The 18,856-nt window shown below is 41.4% G+C and overlaps 1 protein-coding gene across 1 annotated transcript; it reads left to right on the top strand.

Annotated features, from left to right (window-relative positions):
- The first annotated feature begins 222 nt into the window (after positions 1–222).
- Positions 223–14,800, top strand: CMPK1 (cytidine/uridine monophosphate kinase 1). The gene is made up of 6 exons (XM_071750205.1): positions 223–899; positions 9,188–9,334; positions 10,187–10,339; positions 11,731–11,807; positions 11,901–11,997; positions 12,477–14,800. Exons 1-6 carry the CDS (start codon positions 468–470, stop codon positions 12,516–12,518), a joined length of 948 nt encoding a protein of 315 aa, XP_071606306.1. The 5' UTR covers positions 223–467; the 3' UTR covers positions 12,519–14,800.
- Positions 14,801–18,856: the final 4,056 nt, after the last annotated feature.

The following is an 18,856-nucleotide window of genomic DNA, read 5'->3' as shown; positions in this document are numbered from 1 at the left end:
CAGAAGGCGCAAACCGCCCGTGTCCCCGCCCCCGCCGCCCGCTCCGAGCCAATCAGCACACGGCAAGGGGAAGCGGTTGGCTCGACCAATCGAAGCGCCCACTCCGGGGGAAACCAACCGCCAGCGCGCGCGCCGGGGGTTTAAAAACGCCAGCGGGCTGGGAAACGGTCAGTGGGGGCCGCGCAAGCGCAATGAGGCGCGGAGGGGGTTGCTATGGCAACGGGCGTGCCGCCACCGCCGGGCCGGGCAGGGCCGTGGAGGGAAGGACGGGGGCGGCAGAAATGGGTTCCGAAATAAACCCACGCAATCGCCCCGCCTGCCCCAGTTTTTTCTGGCCTTCGTGGGGCGTGAGCCACCTACAGCGCCCACCGCTCCGTTATGACTCGTGACAAAAGTCTATTGTCCGGGGTGCGGCCTATCCCTCACGGGGGCGCAGCGCAACGGCCCGGCCGCTTCACCCCCGCCAAATGCTGCGCGGGGCGAGCGTTCACCGGAGGGCGGTGCGCTGTGTCCTGGGCTGGGAGAAGAGCGCACAGCAGCCCCGGGATGGCGGCGCCGGGCAGTGCCGCCCTGTGCCGGGTACACCGGATGGGAGAGCGTCGGCTGCCGGCTCCCTGCGCGCTTGTCCGCCCCGCCCCTCGCCGGCGAGCACCCGGAAGCACTTTTCCTCGGCGGGGACAGCTCAGCAGCGGGTGGCGCGGTGGCAGCTCTGCTTCAGCCCTGGTCTCGGTGCCCGCCGCTCCCAGCTCGCTCTACGGCCGCCTCCAGGCCGCCGCCTCGCCGCCGCTGTCCTGCTGCTCCTTCGCCGCCGTTTCCTTCTCCTCATGAAGCCCGTCGTCGTCTTCGTCCTCGGCGGGCCCGGGGCGGGCAAGGGGACGCAGTGCGCTCGTATCGTGGAGGTGAGGGGCAGTGGACCCGGCGCGGCAGGGAGAGGGAGGGGGCGGTATGGGACTACAGGTCCCGGCGTGCCGCGGGGCCCCGGCTGAGGGAGACTCTGCTGGAGGGGCCGCGGTGCACACTGGGAGTTGTAGGCCCCCCCCAGTGGGATCTGCGGCTCTCCTTGGGGTCATCGCTTGGGGGAGCGTGTCCCCTTCGCCCCCCACGTCCCGTGGGTCTGGGCTCTTTTCTAGCCCCGATCCACCTTCTTGATTCTCTCAGGCGATAAAATAAAGATAATTGACCCAACATGTCCCCGTTAGTAGGTGAGGGAGCCCCAACTCCAGCTTTTCCTTCTCCCGCCCTTTTTTCCCCCACCCACCTCCCCCTACAACCTATTCTGTCGGTGGGGCCTCCTGCGCCAGCACCCACCCTGGGCTGTGGGACACCCGCGTGGGTCCTGGGTCTCCGTGGCGCGGTGGTAAGAGCAGGGGTTTGGGCAGGAGCTGCGACCGCTCTGCCTTGGGGGGGAAGGACAGGAACATGGCCCTGGAGAAGGTCCGGGCTGCCTGGCAGTGATGCCTTGTCGGAGAGGTCCTGCAGCCCGGCTGGGATGGGTGGCACTGCGCACATCCTGCCCGGCCACGTAGGTGGCTGTGGGGCTGCCACCCACACCCCTTGGGCTGAGGGTTTCACAGGCTGGGAGTGGAGGTGAAATGGTTTCCAGAGGCAGGGGATACGTTGCCTTCAAGTGAGTAGGGTCCGTGTCTTTTGAAGCCTGTCTCATCAGCTTAAGAGGTGGTACAGGAGGTGTTAGAGGGTGTTGGTTTGCTGACTCGGTGCCAGCTCTAAGTTGTGAAAGTAAAATGTGAAAAATAGAAGGGGAATTTTATTAATTTTATTCTATGATAGAATATGATAGAGGTCGAAGGATGTCCTGACCCCGTAGGTGGTTAATCTTGTTCTGTTGAGTCAGAGCCTAAAACTAAAGGCTGAAAGAATTTTGCTGTATTTTTCATCTTTTAATTTTTTCAAATAAATTTTTCCAGCCCTGTGGTACAGAAGAAGTATCTAAAAAAGAAGGGTGAATGCTACTTGGTGTAGTACTGTCCTTTAAAAAAACAAAAGAAAAAATCCCAGGGATAATTACATTGTATTTAAGTGGATAATTACGGAAGTAGTTAAGGCTGAATGCTTCCAAACATGCACACGTTTAATTTGAAACAGGTTTTTTTACCTTTTTTTTTTTTTTTTAATGAGGAATTGTGTGTAATTTTCATATTGAAAACCATGTCAGATTCAAGTTTACCCATATCCACACTGAAAGATATGACTAAAAACTGTACCAATGCCTATGTTTCTGTAACTATTGGTGGAAAAAAAACCAACCAACCAACAAAAAAAGCCCAACCAAAACTTCAAATCCTACCCCAGGCATATTTTGTGTTGTCTATTCTGGTGATGCTGCCATTCTACTCCAGTTGTGTGTAAGTTATGTGAATTTGGTCCAGACTGAAAAATGCCGTTGTGACTTTAGTTTTGAAGGATTTTAACCTCAAATTAGAGACTCTCATTCAAGCTGACTCATTCATGAAATTATATTGTAGAATGGAAGGTTCATATTGCTTTATGGTAAGGTCAAATTCTGCCCCTGGCACATAGTAAACAAATGAGCTTAAACTGCAGGGGAATCTTTTAGGCTGTTGTTAATGGCTTTCACCAAACCAATACTGTAGCCTCGGGGCTGAAGTACCTTGTGTGGCTGCTGGCAAGTTCAGAAGCTTTTGGCTTGATGGGTTAATATAATTGGATAAAGACCACTTTGCTAGGAGGAATTCAAACCAGTCATTGCTAGTCCAGTTGTATTTGCAGCTAAAAATGAAAGAAGAAAGTTAACTTTGCTTGGGCTGTACTTATTTTCTTTTCCAAGCATGGAAAGGGAAGTCCAAATAATAATAAATGTAATTTTGCTTTAATTCTGCCAGTGCTGGTGAGAAGTTATTTGGAGTCAGTGGGCTGGCAGTAGCAAGCAGGTGGGTCTGCTGCCTGCCACCCATGGCTTTCCTACTCATTTGGACACAGCTACAGGAGCCCTTGGCTGAACATTGAGGAAGAGGGGGGCTGAGTTAGTTGAAGGGAGGGTTGGACCTATGGGAGCATGCTGGAAAACTTCAGGAAAAGGGGGACCTGAAGAGGGAAGTGTGGGTGAAATGCAGCTGAGGTACTGAAGAGCAACACCTTTTTATAAGCAAACATCCTTGGCCTGGCCCCTCAGAGAGTCCTGGTGCAGGCAGTTGAATATCCTGTATGCAGAAAATGCTGTCTTGAGGTTGAAAGTCTATTTTTGTTTGGATTTTAAACCCCGTTGGCAGCTTGCCAGAGAGAAGAGGGGCTGTAGCTGAGTGAAAAATAAACCCCCGTTCATCCTTGTAAACGAACTGGGTAATATTAGTTCACAGTTGGAATGAATCTGACCCAGTATCTTGCTGTAGATCTGAAATCTGTGCCCAACAAAAAGTCAGTATGAACTATAAATACTTCTTGGTTACTGCTCACGTGAGGGATCTGGGACAGCATAGCACGTGGAAGAAGTCTCCCTTTACTGAGATGAGGTCTTGTGTGATTGTAGCATTAAATGTTTTTACTTTTTTTTAAAATACTGTGTTTTTTAGAACAAAGTGGGTATTCTGTGCTACCTTTGAATGATTTTTCAAAGGGATGTAACTGTTTTGCTGACTATGCTTTACAGCCCTAGAAAAGGGAGATGGCCATCACATTTTGTGGCAGAAATATGTATTTTTTTCAAGTACTAGCTTAAATCCTAACTGCTCAATATGTGTCTGCTGGAGTCCCTTGTTCTGGAGGAGACGTATTCATGGCAAATTTGGACCAGATAGAGAAATGATTTTAGGGAAAAAGATGCATTAACAAGCGGAAATGGGTATTGACACAGTGTAGGGAAGGGAACAGCAGGTAAGTGATTAGGTTTCTTTAACTTTGCAGATAAGGTTGAAGGAGACAGCTGAAGCAGGCTGGCTTCCTCAGATATGGAGGGAAGACTCCTGTGCACGTTTTACAAACTCACAGAATTGTCACTGAAATGCAAATGCAGTGGAACTGCTGCTCTGGACCAGTTCCTCCTATTTAGGAAGGGATGAAGCAGTATTCCCTCTTAACTTCTTATCCTCTCCCTTCCAGCTCTGCAGATTAACTCCTGAAACCTTTCACAACTGCGTGAGGTGGAGTTTGCTGTCACCTGGGGCTGCTGTGTAGCTTGTCATGTGAGACAGAATATCTGAGCAGGTGGTTGAATGGTGGCTTTTCAATGCAGGCTCTTGTAGGACAAAATTAATGTGGTCTATTTTAGGCTTCTGAACTTTTCTTAAAAAATGGTGATGGTAAAGTAAAGGGAAAAAAATATGTTCTTCAAATGTGCACAAACTGTGCTTTCATGTACTTAAATTTTAAAGCCTTGTAAGTTTTGCTTGAAATACAAAACTCTTTGGTTGGAGAAAAGAATAATAACTAAGTCATTTGTCTTTATCTCAGGTAAGATCTGAGATGTATTTTTGTTTATTTGTTGTGGCGAAGTAGTCTGTAGGGATTTGGGGTATGCAAGACATCTCTCTCTGAGTACCCAAAATATAACTCACCTTCAGTACAGCCCTGTCATGGATGTTTGTGGTTAAATCTGAACTAATCCCTCAAGGTGAGATGCTGAGTTTTCTCCTTTTATAAGAGCACAACTTAATATCCAAATGGAAAAAGCTCTTAAGTTGCTCTGGGATGTGTGATAAGGACATTTCCTAGGGTGAAGAAAACAATGCAAAGATGAACTCATTGTATCAGTAACATTCCTCTGAAAGTTGCAGTGGATTTAGGTTTTGCTGTCACATGTTAATTGTCTTCTCACTGAGGGACAGAATTAACTTTCTTGAAATAAAAAAAATTTAAAATTGTTTACTTTTAACTCAATTTCTGAAATGTCTTTCAAGAGGGCCAAGTGTTAGCAGTCCACACAGCCTTGTTTTTTGGAATATAAATTTATATTCTGAACTTTGGAGCTTTTTTAAAAAATGGTGTGTATATACAAATCAATCCCCCAAAGATTTATTGCTCTCTGCTTCCATTTTGCAGAACACAGACTTACTCACTGGGTATTGAATTTTGGACTTGCCCAAACACCCTGGGTGCTTTTTATTGCACTGAGTGTTCCTGAAGCACTGCAGTGCTGTTTCTGCTCCCTCTTCCCTGGGAGTACTGTCAGTGGGATCTGCTTTGTGTGTTTTGTTTTGTTAATGTGGTTTTTTGTTTGTTTTTCTTCCCCCAGAGGCAAGAACATATTTCAAACTAAGAAAATGTCATTTTTTTAAATTGGAATAAGCAGACAGAAGATATATTACTGTATTATAGTTCATACTCCAAAGTTATAATTCCGTGTGCTCATTGCTAATAGGACAGACAAAAACTTTTTAGGTTAAAAAAAGAAGACTGGTGGCTTTGTGATTCTATTATTACTTTAACTAATTCTCAAGTGATATGTTTGAAAACATGTAGTAAATTTTGATTGTTTACTAAGGTTGCCCAAGATATGACAGGCTAGAAATAGGGCAATAAATATTTGTATTTTATGTGTTCAGATCTTAAGCCCTGTGACTTTCCTTTTCAGAGTCACAGTGATAAGCTGAGATAGGAGTCAAGGTCAAAGGAGTAATTTGTGTTTCTCTTGGGTTTTTTTCTTGGCTTCTGCTCGTTTAAGGAAGTCTCAAGCTGTGTGTTTAGTGGAGAGATGTGTTGCTGGACCACCCAGGGCTGAATCAGAAGTAAACCTTGTCCCCCCCTCAAATCTTGGCTGTGTCAGGAGTCCAGCTGCACACTGCTGGGCCTCTTACTGCCTGGAGAACATTGCTCACCCAGGATCCTCCTTATTCAAGTCTGGCACAGATATGATTCATGGATTCTCAGTTGTATTTCTCCATTTATTGTATTTACTGAAAACAAAGCATGTTCTGTCTAGGGGAGTGGAAACTGCAAATCCCAGCTGACAGGAGAAAGCTGGAAGTGGCAGGGGAGAGAAGGGCATCCCAGTTTGCAAGTCCTGGTTTGTTCTGCTGAACCAGGACTGGTTTACCAGGCTACTGTGTGACAAACAGGAGAGCTTGCTCTGCTCTGCCCAGTCCTGCTCAGTGCTGTTCTGAGTAATGCTGCTGGGCTGGGATGGAAGGAAACCCAAGCTTAGGTTTCCACATCACTGTGACTTTCTGTGTTCTTTTTGAAAGCGAAGGAAGATGTCTACAATGCTGTGAAGTCAGCTGATTTTTATCTTTTTTGTTCTCGGTCAATTTTTGTAAGATACTTGTTTTATGATTCTCCAAGTATTAAACCAGCTTTAAAATAATGAGAATTTATGTAATAGGGACTTAATATTTTTTTTTCTTATAGCACAGCATGCCAGTCCACTAGCATAGCAGAAAACATTGGCTGAAATAAGTTTCAGAATAGTTACTTCTACATTTTCTGTTTTTTCCTGTGATCTAAACATCTGTCCAGATTTTGGTGCTTGGCATATTTGGATTTTTAATTTTTTTTTTAACTTGGCTTCTATTTCAAGTCCTCCTTTCATTTGGATATTACGGATCAAAGATGTGCACACCCTTCAAGAACTGGAGAAACTGCCTTTTCACTGCTGGGCAGCTACAGTCCTGCTCCCTTCCTGATTCTGGAGGAGAAGAATTGAGCAGTAGCTGCAAGAAGTGGCATTCTGGAGATTGCATCAGGAGGTATTTGGCACTGCTGGGAAGTGGTGCTGGCACAATGCAAACCTTGGCAAGACACAGGAGCCTTTTGCCCCGTTTTTTTCCTGCAGTTACATCACAGCCCCTTTTGCAAGCTCCTGGGAATGTGACTATTTTCTCCGATTCAGGACATTTGCTGAGGGTTTATCTCACTTGAGATGAAAGAAAACTCTGTGCCCTATACACATTGATTAAAACTGGCAAGAGTAGCATGAGCACCACATCTCTGAAACCTTCTGTGCAGGGAGCAGCAGCCAAGCCTTTCTCCCTGCTTGTTTGCATTGTTTAAACCAACATGTTTTCTTTGGCTCTTGACTGGGTACAGTTAACAAACAGATGTTTTGCCCCTGAAGGAGAGATTTGTTTTTCTTATTGCCTGGTAAATCCACTCTGAAGGTTACTCTAGAATATCATTTACTATTACCTAAAGCAAGTTATTTACACAACAAGACTTTAAAACACTTGTATCTTTTGCTTCTCTGTTCAGCTGTTAAAAAAACTATTTGAGTTTGCTGTTCCAAAAGACAGAATTCCAGAAATTATCTTGACTTAATTTCGGTTTTGTGCATGAAAAGGGAAATGCCGGGGAAAATTAAATGGTTTGGTAATCCTCTAAAGCTGAAGGGATTATATTTTCCTCATGTTTTCTCCTGTGTAGAAACTTGATGTTAAAAATATCGTTAGTCTTTAACTTTAGCAAGAAGAGCTACATGTTAATTTAGGGTTCAGCAGAGTAGGATTTCTTGCTTATACTGTAAGATTTATTCTGGTTTATGGCTTCTGTAGTTCATAGTTAATATTTAGATTTGCAATTAAATAGGCATATCCAAATGCAATGCACATTAAAGCAGTACAGTGAGTTTATAGAGGAGCTTTTTCTTCACAGTTATTTAGAGCAAAATCTTGCTTCCTTTTTTTTTTTTTTTTCTGCCAGCTGTGTAGAATTGGAGATTTAGGTAATTATATCCCTTTTTAAATTATGACTATGGCAGAACTAACTTTCCATGCTTTTTTGGGTGAAATTGGAAAGCAACGGAAATGTTTTTCATGTTACTTAGTGGGTTGTGTAATATTTCTGTTGTACTTAGTCCTGTTGCCAAGTTTTTAAATCCCAGTTCACAGCCTTAAAAAAAGTGTGTAGTCACATTATTATGCTGCTCAGACACCTTATTTGAAATTTGCTTTGGATGTTGCTGCAGCCAAGATGATAACCCTGAGTATTTTTTTCTGCTGCTTTTGTTTTGTGTATAAGCTTCAGGAAGAATATGTATAGGTGTGCTGTGGTTTGGGTGTACTGCTAGCTTGGGTAGTCACCCAGGAGAAGTCTTTACTGCATGTTTTTATGGACTGTTTGGTTCAGGAACATCGTATACTCAGTTATTTTTCTTGTGGTGTTAAATGAGCTGAGAAAATGATCATTTTGTGCTCTGAAATTTCCTTTATAATAATGCATTTCTCTCTGTTAAGACTATTTGTATGTTTGCACGAGGTGTCTTTATATGATGGTAAATGCCTGAGATTTTCAAGTGTAATAAATACTTTTTATATTTTACATTTGCAACTTCTAGGTGTAGTTTGAGGTGAAAGAAAAGAATAATGTTATGTTTTCCTGCAAACTGGTCTCAAATTTATACATTTGAACCTGATCTCTTTGCTCCCTTTCTCTTTACTGTACGTGGGGTGACATCAGGTGACACCAGTGTACCTGGTAACCATCTGCTCCATCGCCATCAGGAGACACTGGTGTTCCCCCTTAGCTTGTTGTGTTCATCCCAGGGAAGGAGGAAACAGGGGCAGGTTTTGGGAGGCCCAAGTTAGGACTGTTTGTGTAGCTGCCATGCTAGACCCAGAGTTAGAAGTGGTTTGGCCAAAGCAAAGGAGGAAGTTGGTGCCAAAAGCATCAATGGGAATGTAAGGATTTCTGGCTGGTGCAGTGCTATAAACATTCCTTCAGCTCCCCAGGACCTGGAAACACCTCCTATGTTTTTCTTTAAGTAGGTAATTAGGTAGAATTACAAACGTTTTGCGTAAAGATACCAAGCAAAGGCATTATCTCAGCTTTTTCACTCTGTAAATTAAGAATTGACTCAGTGTCTGATAACCACTGAGGGTTTTTTAGTGGAACTGTTGCGTGGGGTTACAGCTTGTATCTAAGCTGGTGATTGTTAAACTTCTCATTGCACAGGGTAACATTTCAGGAAACGCCATGGGGGCTTTGAAACAGTCTCCTTTCCAAACATAACAAAATTACCTTTCAAAACAGGACGTGGATGCCTGACCAAAGTCCTGTTGAGCGTTTTACCCAAGGATCTCTTTGCTGCTCTGCGTTCTGTGTTTATGGAATATTCTGTGTTGTCCCATTACACACTGAAGATGGAATAGATCTGTCAGTAGCAAGATTCACTGTGTCCCTGCTGTAATACACAGATAAATGGGGTTTACACTGCTGACTGATGTTGACTTTGCAGGTGTACCAATTCAAGGGAGTGTTTCCCTCTTTGTTTTGCACATTTCAGAAATATGGCTACACACACCTGTCTGCTGGGGACCTCCTCCGAGATGAGAGAAAAAGGCCAGGCTCCCAGTATGGAGAACTCATTGAGAACTACATTAAGGAGGGAGAAATTGTACCCGTTGAAATAACAATCAGCTTGCTGAAGAGGGTAAGGAAAGAGCTGTTTCCTTGCTGGTTCACTAGGAAACAGAGCAGAGGCTGTATGCTGAAAGAACTATGAAATGCAGACACATAGGTGTGCATTGGGCTTTTCTTAGCAATTACTCCTGTTCCTTTCTGGCAGGTTGGAGGAGGGTAGGTGATGGCCTCTGTTACCTATAGAACTGTGAGAATGGATTCTTGTTTAATTTTTTAATTATTTTTTTTAGTAACTCTAGGGAAACGAGTGAAACTCTATTTCTTATTTCCCTTAACTGGCTTTTGGACCTCTTGATCAGCTCAGTCATGTTTGACTGGAAGGCAGGAGCCCTAAAGGTATTGAGCTGCACTAAGTTTTAGGGTTTAGTTTAGCCAGGTGAAGGAGAAGAGCACCTACTGATGGTCCCATGGGATGAAGAGCTCTGGCTTTTATCCTTAGATGTCCAGCAAGGCAACCAGAGAATCTCCTTTAAGACAGAAAAGGCTTCTGTTTCTCATGGCACTGAATTTGCCTGGCATTTTTTCCAGTAGAATGAACTCAGGGTTCATTCACTGCAGCTCAGGGTTGTTTTGAAATCTTAGTGTGTAACAGCACCTTCCAGTACCTTTAAAGTTGGAATTGTGTGTTGTCAGATTTTGAGCTTTCTGAAGCAGTGAGTTCAGTGTGAATGAAGGTTGTATGGGTGTATCACTGAATTAATGAGCATGCACTGAAGTCAAAACAAAAATACATTTTGTAAATCTGCAGTAATGTTAAGATAAATGCACCTTAACTCACCGTGCCAACATTTTGAGGGTAATTTAATAAGTAGATAAATGGTTGTATGTGCAGGAGAGCATGAATTGAATTATCTTTTATCAGGCTATGGATCAAACAATGGCTGACAATTCCCAGAAGAACAAGTTCTTGATTGATGGGTTTCCCAGGAATGAAGATAATCTTCAAGGCTGGAATAAGACTATGGATGGAAAAGCGGATGTTTCTTTTGTTCTCTTTTTTGATTGTGACAATGAGGTAATGAAGAGTCCTATTCTGCAACTTCCTTCTTGCTCTCTTATGAGAACCATTCAAGAGAAGCAATAAAACTCTTATCAGGTAGTGAATGGACTAATGTAAAAGCAGGAGGAAAATTTGCTCTGTGAGATTCTGGGGTATTTTGGGAAGTTGTTTTTGAAGATAAAACGCTGCAACGTCAGGCAGTTGCATTCTTAAGGAAAATTTATGAAAACTTTAAATATGTTATATAAAATTGGTTAATTTTCAGAAAACATGACTTTACTCTTAGTAACTGTTGTTTAGTCCAAAATGAGTTTGATATCCCTATTTGCTTTAGTTTTAAAGTGTTGGCAGCAGCAGCCTTTTTTTTTTTCTGTAGTTGTGAGCTCTGCTATAGGATAGCCAGTAATCAACATTCTATTCAGCAAGTCATTAGATTACAAGGGCATTTTGACAGTGATACATTATATTAATTTAACAAGTGCCATTATATGCTGTCTTTTTCAATATATCAGTGCCCTTGAGACGTAAAAACTGATAGGAGAATCCCAGCACCTTAAGCTGACTTTCTTCCTTTTAACCTTTTCCCTAATTTCCTGAGAAACTGCATAACTTTTTTAACTTAAATGTGTTGTGTGTTTGGTTTTGTTTGTTTGTTTTTAATCTCAAAGAGCAGCTGAAGGGTTGGTCTTTTCTATTTACAAACATGAATAAGACTAAATTAATTTTTTCCCTTGGTGAGGTGTTGATTTATTTAAATCTAAAAGCAGACAACAATCCCTACATGACATTTTGGGGTTTTTTTTATGATGAGAGTACTGTGTAGGAAAAAATAGTTTTTAACCATTGTCCTCTTGCATGATGAGGATAAATCACAGAATGGTCACAGTTGGTTAAGGCCTCTAAGATCAGTGAGTCCAATGATCAAATTTATTCATGAGCTATACATGTGTCAGAACTTAACCTTATGTTTCAAAACATCCCAAGTTGATTAGGAAGTTTTTAACTCTAAAACTTCTTCAGTTTCTACTTAACTTTTGATTTTTGAGTCTTCATTGTAGCAATAGTGAGTAAAAACATTAGAACACCTTAGTGTGTTGCCTTAACAAAGTTTTTTGTTACAAGTTGGAGACCCAAGTTAATGAAAGAGCCTGAAGTTGCTTTTCCTTCCACTGACCCCAATCTCATTTTAAGAGCCCCCATTCTCACAAACTGCTGAAGTGGAAAGCTGACATCCTTTTTGCCTGGAAATCTCTCATTTGCCATCTGAATTCTGGGTGCATCCTCCAGATCCGTATTTTGTGTGTCAGGTCTATGTAGATTTTAAGTATATTTGTTATTGTTGTTCCTGATCTCAAGATAACACCTTGTTTTCTTGGTTGTGATCATCCTTTTGATGTTTTTTCTAGATATGTATTGACCGCTGTCTTGAAAGAGGCAAGAGCAGTGGTAGGAGTGATGATAATAGAGAGAGTCTGCAAAAGAGGTACCATATCCAAAACTTTTCAGTTCCCTTCTCTTTAGATTTTACTATGTAATGTGTTTTGTTTTTTTTTTTTCCCCTTCCTCTTTCTCCTAGAATTCACACGTATCTGCAATCTACCAGGCCTATAATAGATTTGTATGAGAGAATGGGAAAAGTGAGAAAAGTGGATGCCTCTAAATCTGTGGATGAAGTAAGTGTGTAAGCCAAAAAATCATGGGGATTACTGTGTCAGGGTGCATGTTTTTGGTGTTCTTTTGAGATGTGTGTTGTGTAGTTAGTGTGCTAATTAAGCACTTGTGTGTATATTAGTGAGGGAGGTTGTGGAACTCTCATTTTGACTCTTGAAGAACAGATTAAGTTGTGAATAACTTTGAGAAATCAATTAGTTCTGCTAGAACATGAGGTGGACTAAACACACTTTCAGTGTTTTTTTGTTTAACAGTGTCTTGTCTTTTTTACTTTGAGCTTTAGCTTTTCTGAAATAGTATTGCTTTTCTGTCTGTTTCCCAGGTCTGATGCCAAGTTCACTATTAAAGAGTTATTTTGAATGTTCTAAGAAAAAAACTTTATTTTTTAAAAATACTGTCAGTTATTCTGTATTCTGGCTTAAGTGAGAGTAACTGTTTGACTAACACTTCAAAAAATTAATATTCTTCTCTTTCTTTGCAGGTTTTTGAAAAAGTTGTACAAATTTTTGACAAAGAAGGTTAATTCCCAGCTTGAACATTGATTTAAACATATGCTTGAATCTTGCTTGAATAGCTGCTACTGCAGTCCACTCTTTGTAATTGTTTTAAGAAAATTTTATTGGGTTTTTTTTTTCATATATCTAATGATGATTCAAAAAGCAGTTAATTACAAATGGATCTGTTTTTTAAATAGGAAATAATTTCTTGTGGATATAGTGTACAAATTTCAGGGTTCCCCATTAGTACAAATTCAATTACTTGCATGGCAAAATACATCTTTCTGATGAGATTTATTTATTCTGTCACAGTTCTGTGCCTCTCATGAGCAGCCCTTCTTATTCCTTATTGCTATACACATTTTTTTTTTAGTTTTTTTTTTTTTTTTAAGGATCAATTAAATAGGAGCATTAAGCAATGAGGGACTTGTGTGCCCTTATGTGGTTTTTGGATGCTTGGACCAAATTTAGCAGATATTTTTTCAGCTTACAATTTTGTCAGGAAGTTCCCTGCTCTCCCCAAACTTGAATTCTGTAAGTCAGGCTACAGTTAGTATGAGAATGTATCTTAGCAATTCTAACAAAACTATTTAAGATGCTGTTCAGCAATAGACATACAAAGTAATTTATGGAAAGTGGTGCTTTCTTGTGGCTCTGGATATAAACTGTCTTTTAAGTTCTCAAGTACTTGGCTGACATGGCCCTGGGCTTTATTGTGTCTTCATTTGCAAATGGTTAAGAACAGAAATTGAAAGTCAGGTCCATATTTCCATACTCTTTTATTTCCAATGATAGTTATGTATCTTAATTACAGAACTCCTAAGTAGTGTACAATAAGCAAAATCTTCAAACAGTTATGTCTTTTCTAACAAGTGGAAGGGATTTTCTGTATTATTATTATTATTATTATTATTACTGAAGTACTGTGTTTACTCAATGCTTTAAGGTTTGTTACCTGGGGAAATATTTTTATGGTTAAACTAGTGAATTTGTTTCCCTAAAGGTGTATGATTTTAATAGCTGTTTGTTTGGAAAAGACTGTAAATTATTGCACTTTCATTACAAAGTGGTCAGCTGAGAGGAAGATACCTGCAGAAAGAAGTTCCATTCCCTTGAACAATTTGGGTTCTGCTTCATCACCTTCTCTTGAATCAGCCAGGTGCAGTCAGCAGCAATAGTTGGAACAAGCAGATAACTATTAGCTGAATGATAACATTAACTGAAACAAACTGGCTTAAATGTTTGCACAGATGTGGTGTAATTCTGCCTTTTGTTTAAAGTAACCTTTTCTCTCCCCTATATAGTATGCATAGGTCTGTGGGGCCCCAGCCATGCATTCCTTGCATGCCCTCAGCTTTCACTGAAGAAGGCTCCAGAAGGCTTGAGGGATGAGTGTTTTAACTCATTTTAGTGATAGAGGGGTTCTTCCTCTATCAGCTGATACTGTAATTGGTTTGTGGTGTGCTAATAGGTGTTGGAAATTACAGGGAATTGCAATGTGGAAATCTTGGGATTCAGCCCTTCTTTATTGGTGACTTTCTGTGTTTAGGAAAAGCTTTAAATTAAGCCTGGCTTCTAATTAGAATCAGATATGGGTCCTCATCCTGCAATCTGATCTGTGCAGGCAAATTTGGATTTGCATGAATTCTCATCTCCCCGAGCTTTGAGACTGTTGGACTGGGAAGAGATGAGTGCAGAAAGAAAGGATAAACTCCAGTATCTTTTCCAGTATGGTCAGAGTTCAAACAATGAACTTGAGCACAAAAATATCTGTTTAGTACTGCAGAACGTGTGGACCATGACTACTCCTGTGAGTGTGGGAAGCTAATGCTTTTGCTTTGTGAATTTCCCCTTAAAAAAAAAAATAACAAACCATGGTATTTAATTCTTATTGTGTAAGTATGCTGACATAGGATAGGATCCAGCAAAACTGCATGTTTTGATATGAAGGTTAGAATCAAGGTTTTTCCAAGACTTCAAACAGGATTCTTTAATTAGAGAGATCTAATTATATTTTGTTTCTAAGTTACTGGTTTTTACAAGATCTGTTCAGAAGAGAGTATCTGTTTTCTCTCATAATAGACTTTTTTCTGTATTTAAGTGCTGAAACAAAGAGAAAACCCCTTAGGAGCAAGTTTTTTAGCAAAAACCCCAATGTTTTGACAATATTGAATTTGGAGTGGATTGTAATGTGTCTGTGCAAAGACTAGATTTTTTTGCTCATTTTATTTATTGAAGATGCCATTAAATGTGTTACCTATTCTTTCAAGTTAGACTTATGATTGAAATAAAGACTAAAGGCAATACACCACTGTCTTGTGTCTGTTTAGCAGCAAAACTGCAAAGAATTAGAGGAGATCAAATAAACTTTCTCCTGTGGCTTAATATGAGTGCTTGGCTTACCCCCTGTGTCAGATAACTGTATTTTTCATATATATCTGTCTATATGGTGTGTTTATTAATGTTAGATACCTTGAGTGGCTGCATACACAGAAGTATGTGTATAAGGATTCAGTTTTCACCATTAAAACTGAAGTTCTGGGGTTCTTATCCTGTTTGGCACAGGGTAAGATGAGGCACTTGCCTGTGGAATTGGTACCTTTTCTTGTTTATGTAGGTTTATCAAATTAGCCAATTTGTGTAGTTGTGCAGTGATAATTCAGTAATTCATTTGGAACACCTGTGAGAAAAAGGGGACTTAAAGTGGACTGGGAAAAACAAACCTACTGTGATTTAAAAAATTTTTTTAAAATTTTTTTAATTTTTTTTCTTTTAATTTTTTTTTTATATATTTTTTTCCCTTTATTTCTCATGCTTCCTAGCTGAATTTCCTGCTGATTTCTTGGATGCCCTTGTGCCACTCAGCAGCCCATGCCTGCATGCTGTTCTGGGGCCTGTGTTCTGTGTTCTTAAAGGAGATTGGCACAGCATAACCTGCTTGATAAAAGGAATCAAGAAGTTGCCAGGCTTCTTTTAGGCAAAACGTGAAGACTTATTGTAAAGATTAATCTCAAAATGGGTTGTTTATTCACATGTAAGTTTCCAGTAAACAAGATGTTGAACTTGAAACCTTACTCTGGAAAGATTTGGCCTGAAAGGGGTGGAAAAATAGGATTTTCCAGCAGTGGCAGGTATCTTTCTGCTGGTAAAACTACATAGACCAAGCTGTTTTGCTGAAACCTCACCCTGAGGTTGCAACATCTGCTTGGGGACTCAGTGACAGGGGCAAAGCTCTGCTGGCTTGTCCCAAAGCAAGCTTCCCACTCCTCCAAGTGGGAAACTTGAACAGAAAATCCCTGCCCAAAAAGTGCCAGTTTGATGTCTTGGGGATAGACAGAGGCCATAATCCTGCAGCTGAGGATTGCCTCAGTGTAAGAAACTCCCCACTAGCAACATTTGTCCTTAATAAGTTTGTTCATGAGGGAGTTCCAAGGTCTTGTGCAAAACTGTTTTACAAAAGTGGGGACGTCCGTGTGCCACTGCCCAGGCTGAAATGGGGAGAATGGGAGAGTTAAATGGAAAAAAAGCCTCAGTTCAGAGTGGAGCTGCCAACTGCTGTTACTGAGTAGCAGTTTCTAGCTGCCAGCATTTGGGGAAGTTGCAGCTTAGGGGATTACTTTTTTTGCTCAGTTTGAAGTTCAACACCAGTTGGGTCCCTGTTGTGCCCCAGTTGTCTCTGAAAGCCGTGATCTGGGACTGCTCAGCAGACCAAGGCCTGGCCCCTTGGCATGACCAGGGGATTTCTGCAAGATCTGGAGCAGCAAAATTTAAGAGACCAAACACCTGGAGCTCTGCACTTCCCCAGCCCAAAGATCCTGGGGTTAACAGCTCGTAACAAGGACTGTGAGAGGATGCAAAGAGGATTCTGCTAATCAGGTAACAAAAGAGACAGCAACAAAAATATGAAGACTTTTGGTTTCATGTAGCAGCAGTTCTCACCCTCTTTTGATCTGCAGACTTTTATAAACCTCCCAGTAGAGATAAGGGGGCACAGATGAATTTAATCTGGTGCTCTTGCTATTTTTCATGGATTGCTCAGTTTAAGATGGTGGTTTTTCAGCCTGCGGTCTGTAGGGTATTTCTGCTGGTAACAATAGGCATCTTTATTGAGTCTTCTAATCTGCTCAGCTGATGTGTTCTCTATCCTCTTTGCTTTCTGCCTTTTAGCATCTTTTCCTTCACTTTCTGAATTGTGGATGCTCTGTGGGATGGGAAAGGGGATGCTCTTACCAATCTCTATGTGCCTTGCAGAAAAAACAAAATCTTTAAATGCCTTTTGCTAGAGCAACCAGAATCTTTTTCTTCCAAAGAGCTCAGTAGACAATCTGTTACAAAACTGACATAAAGCACATTGTGCTGCTGCTTTTTTTTTTTTCTTTTTCCTCTGTCACAGAAAATCTTGGTGTAGTACCTCTGCTCTTTTCTCCTCTATGTGTGAGATCAGATATGTCTGTCTTGCTTCAGCACGGTGCTAAGCAGCAGTTGCATTAAAAAAATTTAAAAATCTCTTCAATCACTCTTATGTTAAACTAGCAATGACCTGTTACACTTTGATGGGAGCAGTGAGATGATTGAGGGGAGGAGGGAAAATGCTTGGGCTCAGTCAGTTCTGCTTCACTAGTCAGACTTCAGCTTTAGATACACATCTGTTGCACACAGCAGTGATGCTTGTATTTAGCTTGGCTATTTCATGATCAGGCTGGATAGAAATCCATACTGCAGCACTCCCTACCTAGAGGTTGCTTGTCTCTCCTCATCATTTCTGCCACCTTGAATTACAGGGGTTATGGGGACAGGAATTTGTCTTCAGGGTAAAGCTGCAGAAACTGAAAACTGAGCAGGATGAAGACAAACTGAGCTGTGCTTATGAAGAACAAGATGCACAGTTTATTTCACTGTGGGCAGCAATGCCAGGCTATTTTGCCATCTTGGTTTATAAGTGTATTCAGACAGCAAAGCAGAAATTTTCTTTTCCCCCTCAGACGTTTGGCAGCAGGATTGCTTTTGTCTAAAATGCTTCTTAAGCACTGCATGAACCATTCAGTCCTAAACCAAATACCAGTTTGAGTTGTGCTTTTTCTTTCCAATTTACAAATAAGAGGGTTTGGTTTAGCTTCATGTAGCAGCTGTGAGACAACCCTAGGAAAATGCAAGGCACCATCCCAAGAGATATTATCTGCTTTATTCTGGAGGGCTTTTTTAGCACAATGCTCTTTCTTCATTGTAAGAAATGACAGAGATTGCTGTAAGTGTGATGATGTGTGGATGGTACATGGCAATGGTGTCTTGTACAGCAGCTCTGCTTGCATGAAGATAAACTTATCCAGTGCCATGAGATAAGAAGAGGGTTTGGGTAGCTTTTCAAGTGGATCAAGTTTGGAGTGGAGCTTTATTTATTATGGAGAACTTCAAGAACACCCAGGTTCTATCAAGACACTGGGAGGATATGATACAAAGGGTCCTCTTTCCTCACTGAGCATTGCACTGTCTCTGTTACTTCTGTTGTCTTCTAAACTAGAACGAGCTGAAGTTCTCAGACGTGGTCTCCAGGTATCCTGAGGTCCATGTTTTGTACTTACCCGAGTACCTTGGTCCTTGTCTGAATACCAACTCTGCTTTCATTTGGATATGATGGAGATCATCAATGCCTTTATTTTGTGAGGACTGGCACAGCCCAAAGCTAAGCTGCTGCCCCACCTCATCTTCTGCACACCCCTTCTGTGGAGGGAGAAGCAGTCTGGCAGCTGTAGGGGCTTTTACTTCCATTTTCCTTTCCAGGCATCCTGAATAGACAAGATTTTCCAAGTGTTTTCCTACCTGAGAGGGGAGACCTGAGAGTAGCTGGACCACAGGAGAATCCCTTGGGCACAGAATGCAACGAGGACACAAAACATCCTGAATACATTTTTCAAATCAAAGTATAATCAGCAGCCACGTTTTTGCTGGGTAATCAAAATGCCAATTGAAAATAGAAACAGGGATAATTTTACCATGTTTTTCCTTAATTTAAAATTTTCTGTGGAAAGAAACTGCATTTGACCGCTTCTGTGTGACAGAGCTGGAGGTTTTTAAGTGCTATCCCTGGAGCAAGCTTTGTGTTTGGCTTTACCATGTGTGACAACTTGTGAAGCTTCCCTGGGCTCTTGGAGGCTGTTCTTGCCAGCAAGAGCAGATTGCTTCCAGCAATAAACATCCCACAAAATTATGTATGTTCTTTAAGAAAAGTACCGAGATTTTCTGCTAATTGCAAAAATACATAATGGATGCCTTCAGCATCTGTTATTTATTCTCCAGCCAGCTTTCATCCAAAAGTAACCTTTAAACAAACATTAAGATTGGGGAGTTTAACTGTTCCAATGTGTCA

This window comes from Heliangelus exortis, chromosome 8 (assembly GCF_036169615.1).
Source record: "Heliangelus exortis chromosome 8, bHelExo1.hap1, whole genome shotgun sequence".
In the NCBI taxonomy this organism is placed as follows: domain Eukaryota; kingdom Metazoa; phylum Chordata; class Aves; order Apodiformes; family Trochilidae; genus Heliangelus; species Heliangelus exortis.
Note: the sequence above shows the minus strand (reverse complement) of the source record. Positions and strands in the feature narration are given on the sequence as shown.

Coding starts and splice junctions, on each gene's coding strand:
- CMPK1 (XM_071750205.1), top strand. CDS start 468: ATGCTGCGCGGGGCGAGCGTTCACCGGAGGGCGGTGCGCTGTGTCCTG. Junction 11,808..11,900: donor AGAGAGAGTCTGCAAAAGAG/GTACCATATCCA, acceptor TCTTTCTCCTAG/AATTCACACGTATCTGCAAT. Junction 11,998..12,476: donor CCTCTAAATCTGTGGATGAA/GTAAGTGTGTAA, acceptor CTTTCTTTGCAG/GTTTTTGAAAAAGTTGTACA.